At 41.0% G+C, this 9045-nt stretch overlaps 1 protein-coding gene across 4 annotated transcripts in view; it reads right to left on the bottom strand.

The window, feature by feature from the left end:
* Window positions 1-295: 295 nt before the first annotated feature.
* The window catches only part of RALGAPA1 (Ral GTPase activating protein catalytic subunit alpha 1), a 139632-nt gene continuing 130882 nt past the window's right edge, over window positions 296-9045 (bottom strand). For 2 of the 4 annotated variants that reach the window (XM_065636640.1, XM_065636641.1), the window contains 2 exons: window positions 5403-5405; window positions 296-1632 (listed from right to left, as the gene is read on the bottom strand). In XM_065636640.1, coding sequence (XP_065492712.1) covers window positions 1478-1632; window positions 5403-5405 — 158 coding nt within the window. In that variant the 3' untranslated portion in view covers window positions 296-1477. Of the gene's footprint in view, window positions 1633-3205; window positions 3321-5402; window positions 5406-9045 lie in introns of all 4 variants that reach the window. The other 2 variants (XM_065636637.1, XM_065636639.1) reach the window with 2 other exon arrangements.

Raw genomic sequence — 9045 nt, 5'->3', positions numbered from 1 at the left:
CGAGCAACCAGCCTGCAGGAGGGAACGTCCTGTGCTTTGCATTACCTGCGGAGCGACATGTATCGTATTTACCAGATCTGGGGAAAAGTTCTCAGTATGGCATTCTCGTGATGGGTTAGGAAAGAGCTCCTAAGAACTTGTGTGTACTTTTTAATACAAATGAAAACTGTGTATCGCACTTAGCTGCTCCACATGTAATAGGTATTCTATAAACTGGAGTAAGACTAATCACCGAGGTCAATGACTCATATACAAAAGGTGGTAAGAATAATTTTATTGTATTATTAAATAGCATGTTTTCTCTTCAACCATTACAAATTTGTAGATACTACATGAATGACAATACATAATTTATCTTTTTATTGTTGCCCATATGATATATTTACACATGCAGTTAGCACTGATGTCATGCTACATTTTGTCAACAGCTTTTTGTTGTTTGCCAGACTCAAAATGTGAGCATTTCATCTTCGGTCGGAAAACATCTCTGGGTGGGTGGAACGCGTGCACTAATCTGCACTCACAGGACTGCAATTGCCAGCATGTCAGGCCAGGCTCCTGGCGCATGTTCCCTTTTCTTCCCTAGTACACAGCATCAGAGCAACGATTTTCTATCAGGAAAGTGCCTTTTTTTTTTTTTTTTAAATGTAGGAAACAGGAATATACATGTAGACCCAGCAGCCCAGTCTAAAACCCATGAAACCTGATGGCATTTACTATTGATACCACTTGGAAAAAGCAAACATTATAAAAATATTTGGAAGCCAAGCATAAGTAGAATTTCAGCACAGTGATTTTTTTTTTTCTGTTTTTCTGGCATAGATTATGGCATCACCTGCAGAATTATGAAATATGTTGCTTTGTGAAGAGTTGGTGCTATGAGCAAGTTATTTCTTTTGGACTCTGTAATGCTTGAAAGGCCATTGAACTATTTTATTCTTAACATAAATAATCTGTACACATCCTGTGCATTAACATTGTGACATCTGACAAAGACTTTACAAATGCAACTTCGATTTAGAATTGTACATTCATTTTCAAGTTGTACATATTTCTTTCTTTGTTACAGAGAAAATTGCGATGGGGCACAATAAATACAGTGTAATCCAACTGCAGTCTCCAATTCCATACATGACTCAAGATCAACCAGAGTTAAAAATGACTACTGTTAAGATATTGTAATCATCCAGGAAGGTAAAAGGTGCAGAGTACAAACTGTACTAAAAACCAAAACCAAAACCAAAACAAAAACAAAAAAACAAAAAAAAAAAGCAGCCTGGAATTTGATTAAAAAAACCCAGAAGCTAAAATACTAAAGTAAAATTCCAGTGTCACTGTTTAAAATAAACATACAGACCAGGGGTACGCAGGGAGGGGCACACACACGAGAGACGTTATCCTGCGCGGGGACGCGGGGAGTCGCTGCGGGAAGGGCGGCCGGTCGCTGGTCACTAGGAAGCTGAGGGCATCTCGCCGCTTAGGACTTGTTGGCTGAGCCAGAGGAGCGGCGCAGTTTCATGGACATGCGGCTCTTGCTAGTCCGAGGAGACATTGGAGAGGCTAAGTCTGTTCCATCCACCTGTGCTGTTGCTGCTGCTGGAGTTTCTCCCGGCTGAATCTCTGGGCAGAAGCCTGCAGAGGACAGCAAGAACCAGACGGGTCAGTGCCGCCGGCCGTGCTCCCAGCGTGGGAATCTATTCACAAGGGGCAGAGAGGAATTTCAGTGCTGCCGTCGCCCCCACAGCATCTCCTAGCCCTTTACCAGCTGTGGGTGACGGTACTGCACATGGGGCTGGCACCTGCCACAAATCCACCTCTAGAGAAAAGGTGATGCCAGAAACCACTGAGCTACAGGACTGCAGGAACCCCTTGCTCTCGGCAACTGAGGCAGCACTGAAGTGGGTGATGTTCTCCTGCTAGCCGAGAGAACAAACACCTCCAGTTCCCTCGCAGGGATGGGGAGTCATTATTCAAGCCACAACCCAGAAGGATCCAGTCTTTAATGAGAACATGAAGGTTAAAAGCTGGTTGTGCATGAAGGGAGCTCTAGGAATGCAGCTAAAGAGGTGGAGTGAATCAGGGGCCAACCGGGAGAGCAAAACATCTCCCATCCCAACTTTAGTCAGTGCTTCAAAAGGCAAATTCCTGCAGAGCCCACAAGGCAGAAGCTTGAACAGATCATACTAACTGGATGCACTATACGTTAACATTTCTTTGTAAAAGGAACAAGATGAATTTGAGATAAGGGTGTGTAGTTCTGTAGCCCAGTGCCCAGAGCTACGCTCCAGTGAGCTCTGAGTCCTCCCTGCAAGAGGACAAGGCTCTTCCCCTACAAACAGCCCGTCTCCAAACCTTCTTCCATAGAGATAAAAAAGGAAAAGGCGAAAACATGAAATCAAATTTGTGTTCTGTACAGAAAATTAACACTATGAACTCATATCCACAAAACTAAGCTGCACTTTAATTAGCTGTTTACAGAGACTGACAGCCTGATTGAACTCTACCTCAGTCGCCACCGATCACCTCTGACCCGTATAAATTACGGACAGAAGCTCAGTCCTGCAGAAGTCAATGAGGAAACCCCTGCTGACTTCAGTAAGACAGAATATCACTTGCTATTTTTTCCACATCATGCTATTACAGGTAATTCTTTAAAATTTTAATGCAATAATCAGAATTGAAGATCTCTCTCCTCAGTATACATTTCATATGTAAGAGGTGCAAAAACCATTCAGAACTGATCGTGTTTTACTTCGAAAGGCTCCTCTAAAATAAAATGAGGTCGTCAAGTAAGAAGCCTGAGAGTACATTTAAAACATATTGTCATAAAGCTCAGTGATTTAGCGACCTGGCCATCCTCCACGCCTGGTCCATCACCTGCCTGCTCCAGAGAGATGGCACGGTGCTTTCTGTCTTTTCCAAACTGACACGACCCATCGAAGGGACAGGGAGGAGAAAGGGCTGTTATTTGTTCCCCAGCTGGTGACAGTAATTCTGTTCATGACCTGGGTACTTCATTGCCAAACAATCTGGAAAAGCATGATAATGCCTGACTCACCGTGCCTTACAGAAAAAGGCAGGCAGGGAAACATGCACTCTCATTTTCTGAAATTCTATCTTGTTCTAATTTTACAAGGAATTAAAGCATTTTGAATGGTGGAAGTTAGAGAACAGAAAATAACCATTGTTGTTTTGCACAGCATACCATTCACAGCTAGCGTGAAAGACCTTCCGTTTCAAGCCTTTGCCTTTTACCTTGATGTGGCCAATGCTTTCTAGTGGAGGTTTTGGAAGGAGAAGAAATATCACAGCATTTCTTTCTTTGTTGAGAATGAAGAAGTGATGAGGAAGGAGGAGTGGAAAGAAGTGAGGGGGGGGGAGAAAAGATAAAAGATAACAGGTGTGAGATATGAGACACGAACCGCAGAGATTGAAGGGTATTAACAGATGAGCACAGAAAACAGAATTTCGAATTTCATTATGCAGTTGCTGCTCATGCTACAGGTTAAAGAGAGTGATGAGTTAGTTATGTGCAATGAAGCAACAGCTCTGAAATCCGGCGTCATACTTACCAACTAAGCATTACAAGAAAAAAAAAAAAGAAAGAGAAAGAGAAAGAAAAGAATTCTATAACATTATCCAGATCCAGCAACCTTATTCATAGCAACTGAGATACATCCTAAACATTGTCTGAAATGCTTGCTTAAAGTCTGTGGAAACAGTTAAATACTCACACACATACACACAATCAAGAAGGAAAAACAAATGGCAACTCGATATATGGCTTCTGCTCCCCAGCTGTTTCACAGTATTATATATGCTAAAATTACAGCCAGTCTCAACATGAGACTCCTGAAATCATGTAAAGAAGGAAAAACAGAGTATTTAAGCTAGTTAGTCTGCATCAAAGGGTCAAACCCTGGTGTGAAATTTTATCACGGGATGGATAAAGAAAACCTTAACCCTTCCCCCCTACCCCCGTTATTTCAATTAAGGTATTATTCTGGTTGTATCTTAAATTTTTGTTCCTAATTCCTGCAAACAGAAGCACAGACTCAGATGCAACCCCATTTTTTAACGATCCGACTATTGAAGAGCAGAAGTCATGTAAAGTGATTTTCACATCTGAACATATCACACTAGAAGAGTGAAGAATAATGGCACTTAAAATATATTTAAAGTCTGACAGAAATCAACGGACTGATTATTTAACTCAATTTCTTTGGATTTTAGCTAAGCATATATAACTATATATACATACATACTCACATACACACGTGCATATTGAATGTGGTGTACAGAAAGTTTGCAGGTTTTGTTTCCCCTTCAGTTTTAAAATCCTCAGTGTAAAATGTTTTATCTTTATCTCTCTATGCAATGAAATGTTTAGTTATCCAAAACATAAAAATGAGGTTAAATTAAGAGGGCCTTATTGACAATTGACCCAGAACCAGAAAGTTCTATTAAAATAAACAAAATAGATGTGTTAGGATTTTTAAGAGTTTGAAAAATGTCAGGAAGTGATCCGTATTTTTCATCTCTCAGGCTTGACAAGTGACAAATATCATAGCCTGATGAGCTATGATATTTTGGGGTCACCATGTAAAGCCGTATCAATTGCTTCTGAACAAGGAGGTGGATCAACAAAGTTGAAATGCGACATTTTCCCACTCCACTTGAAGTCTTCAGGATATTCTAATAATAGTATGTTAGTTGTTTGACTCAGAAATTAACTATTTCAATGTAAAATGGAATCCTAACTACACAGAGACTGATTTAGAAGGGAGGTGAGGTGGAGGAACCTGGACGTATCATAACACACACGTTGGCATGACTCATCTCGCTCATCAGTTCTGGCTTTCAAAGAGGTGAAAAATTCAGTGAGCAGAAGCCTGACAGGGTGCTGATGTTAAGACAGGGTGCTGCATGGTAAGACTGCTCTCAGTAAGTCTAGCTTTATCACACCTTGTTGTCTGGATCAACATTTTCCTGAGTGTCACCTCCGAGAATGACCACAGAGGAAAATATCATTTGTGCATGTTGGTAAATTTAGATGGCCTTTTAAGATACTTCAGCCCGCAGTCCATATCCAGCCAAGTTGTCTGTTGTGCTCAGCAGAGCCTTGCTAAAGTCAAGTAATTGAGTCCCTCACCAATTTTGGGAAATGAGGAAAGGAAGTGAGAAGCAGACACAGAAAAAAAGACTGCAAAAGCAGCTGCAAAGCAAGACAAGAAGGTGAGGAAGACCTGGGAGACTGGAACTGGGTAGGAGAGAAAGAAGAGCAAGACAGGAGAAAGGACACAGCAAAAAACTATTCAGTTTATGGCAAAAGAGTGGCAGAGCCCATGTCCAGTGAAAAATGCTCTTCAGAACCTGGCTGGAAACGTAAGAGTTGGGTAAACCCACTCATCTCTGTCAACTAATATGTCTGAAACCCACGGGCAAAAATCCCAATTTGGAAACTAGTGGCGATTCAAAGAGGTAACACAACTAACCAGTACTACCAATTATTGCCCTATCTCAATCTGCAGGAGTTGGTGGTGGATCTAGAGGTTACAGATTTGTTTATGAATCACGTGGCTGTTAATCAGTATTACAGAATTTCTCTCTTGCCCTATGCCTTAAAACAAAAATGGAAGGAATTACACAAGGAAAATATTTTAACAAGACAAGAAATTAATAAAATCAAACACAAAAACCTAGGAAATGTCAGGATTCAAATTTAATTTTGTATCCTTGTGTGTATGCATGGGATGCTTTTAAATTGGGCAATCAAATTCTATTTTTTTTTTGAGTGGACCCATTTCATTAACTATAGAAAGTTGATCTGTTTGGGTCTCTAGAAGTCCACACTAAATTTACTGCCTCACAGTGCTGAGGATCCCAAGCTTACTATCACCCAAGGGGTCAACTTAAGGGCAATAGTTCAGAAATGCAAAAAGTTTCAGCATCAGTTGTGACAATACAAAATTTTTGGAAAATTTCAGAAAGTTTCGTGGTTTTTCTCTGTTTTGGAATGAAAACCAAAAATTTCATGTTTGGAATGGAAAAGGCATAACGAGAAACTCTTCCCAGCCCTGCCAGACATCCAGCCCTCATTTCCGTATTCCACTTCCAACCCAAACTTCAACCACCACCACCAAATGTTGCTTAGACCCTTCTCCAGTGAGAAAAACACCATCATTCTCATCCATGAAGGGGTAATAGGTGGCCATAAGGATTCTCAGTTCAAAGTTAGGCAGCAAAGCAGCAGCAGAAGAGACTGAGATGCTGTTGCATTTGAGTTTCCCTTGCGCAACGCTGAAGGATTGTGACCTCTGTGTTCCTTGCCTGGCAGCTGGCATCCCCGCTCACCAGGGGAACGGGGCAGCAGGTTCTGAACACAGCCTTGGAAATATAAGGAATGATTGTTGGGATCAAGAAGTCTGCTGCTTTTATCACAAGGAAAATACCGTGACTAATACAGAGACGCCCCTTCTTTATAAGGTTTGCTATACTGAGGTACTATTTTTACTAGGAAGAGAGGGGAAAAAAAGAAGATAAAGAAAATCCAAACCCAAGACATCAGTACATTTAAAATCTCAGCCTCTTAGCACCATGGGGTCAATAAGCCCTTCAGTGTCATTTAGCTTACCATTGACAGTTCCCTCAACCTATTGTGGTGTCACGGAAATTTGGTTTACTGAAGAGCTGTATAGCAGGAGTTACTCTAACACAGTATTTGCAGTTACTCTCTTTAACAGAGTCAGCACGAAGTAAAAAATACAAAGGCAACTGAATTATATTCTGTGATTAAGTGCAGGTAAATCTCATTTTTTTAAAACGTATGCATCCACTACAGTAGTCAGGTTCCTAAACATGGCAAGGTGGACTTGTCAGATATTTTGACAGGGCAAGCTAAGCATCCAGATAAAACAGCAGCAGCCACAATCACACTGTATTGAAGAGCAACCACTCTAAGGAAGGAAATGGCTTTTGCTGAGGGCTGAGCCTTTGATAAAATATGTCAATCGGAGGAAATAGAGTTTGTTACCAAATCGCATGTTCTGTATTTGCTCTGATTATCATAGCTCAAATGAAAAAAATGCCACGCTGAAACCAGCCAAGAGGATCACAACAACAAAATTACAACACCTGGTGATGGGCTGTAGTAGCTTCACAGCTTCTACATAACTTCCTTAGAAGAAATTGTATGTAATATTTTATAAAAAATAAACATATTCAGCAATTGTAATCTTGGAGATCACAATCCAATTAAAGAACCAAGTCTATAACATCTGAAATGTGGATATATTTTCTAGTCTCTTCTGGTCAGTTGTTTTTCATTTAAAAGCAGAAAAAGAGACAAAAATATTTTGTATTTAAAAAAATAATTGTGATGTATTTTTAAGAAGCTGGTCAGAAATTTTCAGATGACATGGAAAGTCTGGCAGGGAGCCTGCAAGGTTTTGTCTGAGTCATCTTGAGGGAGATGAATGTGTGTGGATGACCAGGCAGGACTCCAGCACCACTCCTGTGTGCCACCCTGGCACAATTCAGAGTTCTTCATGCACCTTTCAGTAAATTTGCCTGTTGTAGGGACCCTGGTAACTTAGGGGTATCTATTTTTTTAATAGCATATCTGGTGGACTCTTTCTTGGGATTACGGTCCATGCAAGTTCTGGGTCACCCGTCTCTCCCTCGCTCACAGGTCTGCCTTTGCTACAGTGGTCTCCAGGCCAACCCCAAGCCCTGGGGTAACCTTTTTGGCAGATGACTGCGGTGTTAATTTATACCTGCCTCAGGCTCTAGAATTTGTGCACTGCAGAGCCAGCCTGGAGGCAGATGGTGCGGTGCTATTTCAGGCACCCTGTCCTGGAGCTGAGCACCAGGAGCCCCAGACGAACAGGGCTCAGCCCCTAGGCTGCCGGGGGCACGGTCAGAGCGTCCCCAGCGCCCCTGGGCTGCAATGGAAGCACAGAGTCCGGCAGGTCTGGGGACAGGGTGACTCTGACGGGGGGTCACACCGTGCTGCATGTCTGTCCTAGGAAGCTCCTGGCTGCTCCCGACACTAGTGTGTTCATCAGTTCCACTGCACAGCACAAGGTCCAGAAGAACGTGGCCCTCAGGGCAGGACATCACATTTCATGGTACGTAAACACACATGCGCATACATGCAGATGTGAAATACATCACAATCTCCTATTAATGAGATCCCTGCAGAAAATTATTACATTTGATAGAAAGGTTAAGTCTAAAATCAAGTTTCCAAAAATCATATCTTTTTCCAGATCATGTTAGAGAATACCAAGTATGACTAGGACAGTTTTTGAAGGAATACAGGAATTGCCACTGTAGAGCAGTGTTCTCCAATGCACCAAACTAGCACAGAAAAGCAGCTTTGCTTCACCCCTAAGAATGAACTAGAGGAAGAGGGCAGAACCATCTAGCCTGGAATGAGATTTCCAGAAATGAACAGGCAGAACTGTTACAAGCGCACTAGAACATAGACTATATATGAGCCATACAAAAGTGTCTGGTGTTGTACTTACTGAGTGTATTAGGAAATGTGCCAAGCACTGGTATCCCTGGTTATTGTTTTAAATGTTTCTAGTTACAGATTTTTCCTATTCAAATGTTTTCATACATTAGATTATGTTACTATTTTTTATATTGATTTATTTAGTTTTAAATTGCTAACTTTTAACTTTGTTTCTCTTTGGTCTTGACTATTTGCACTAGCATTACTATACCACTTACTATACTTTGAATCTGCCCCTCATTTCTACTTATGGTTTACACTTTCAGTCATTCTTTCTGTAGTCCTATCACAACTCCTCTATAATTTTGGAATTTATTTCTGCATCTTTTTGCAATTGAGAAATAAATTTTGAGATAACAACTTGCCAAATTAATTTATTTTAGATTTACAGCTTTTCCACAGAAGCATTTTGATTCATTCGTTATTAAATAAAGGTTTCTGAACAAGGAATTTCAAGTGTTACACATTCTTCTTCTCCTTCTCTCCTATATTATCACTGCAGAATGTCTGACAACATCAATGAA

Source organism: Caloenas nicobarica, chromosome 5, assembly GCF_036013445.1.
Source record: "Caloenas nicobarica isolate bCalNic1 chromosome 5, bCalNic1.hap1, whole genome shotgun sequence".
NCBI lineage: Eukaryota > Metazoa > Chordata > Aves > Columbiformes > Columbidae > Caloenas > Caloenas nicobarica.
Note: the sequence above shows the minus strand (reverse complement) of the source record. Positions and strands in the feature narration are given on the sequence as shown.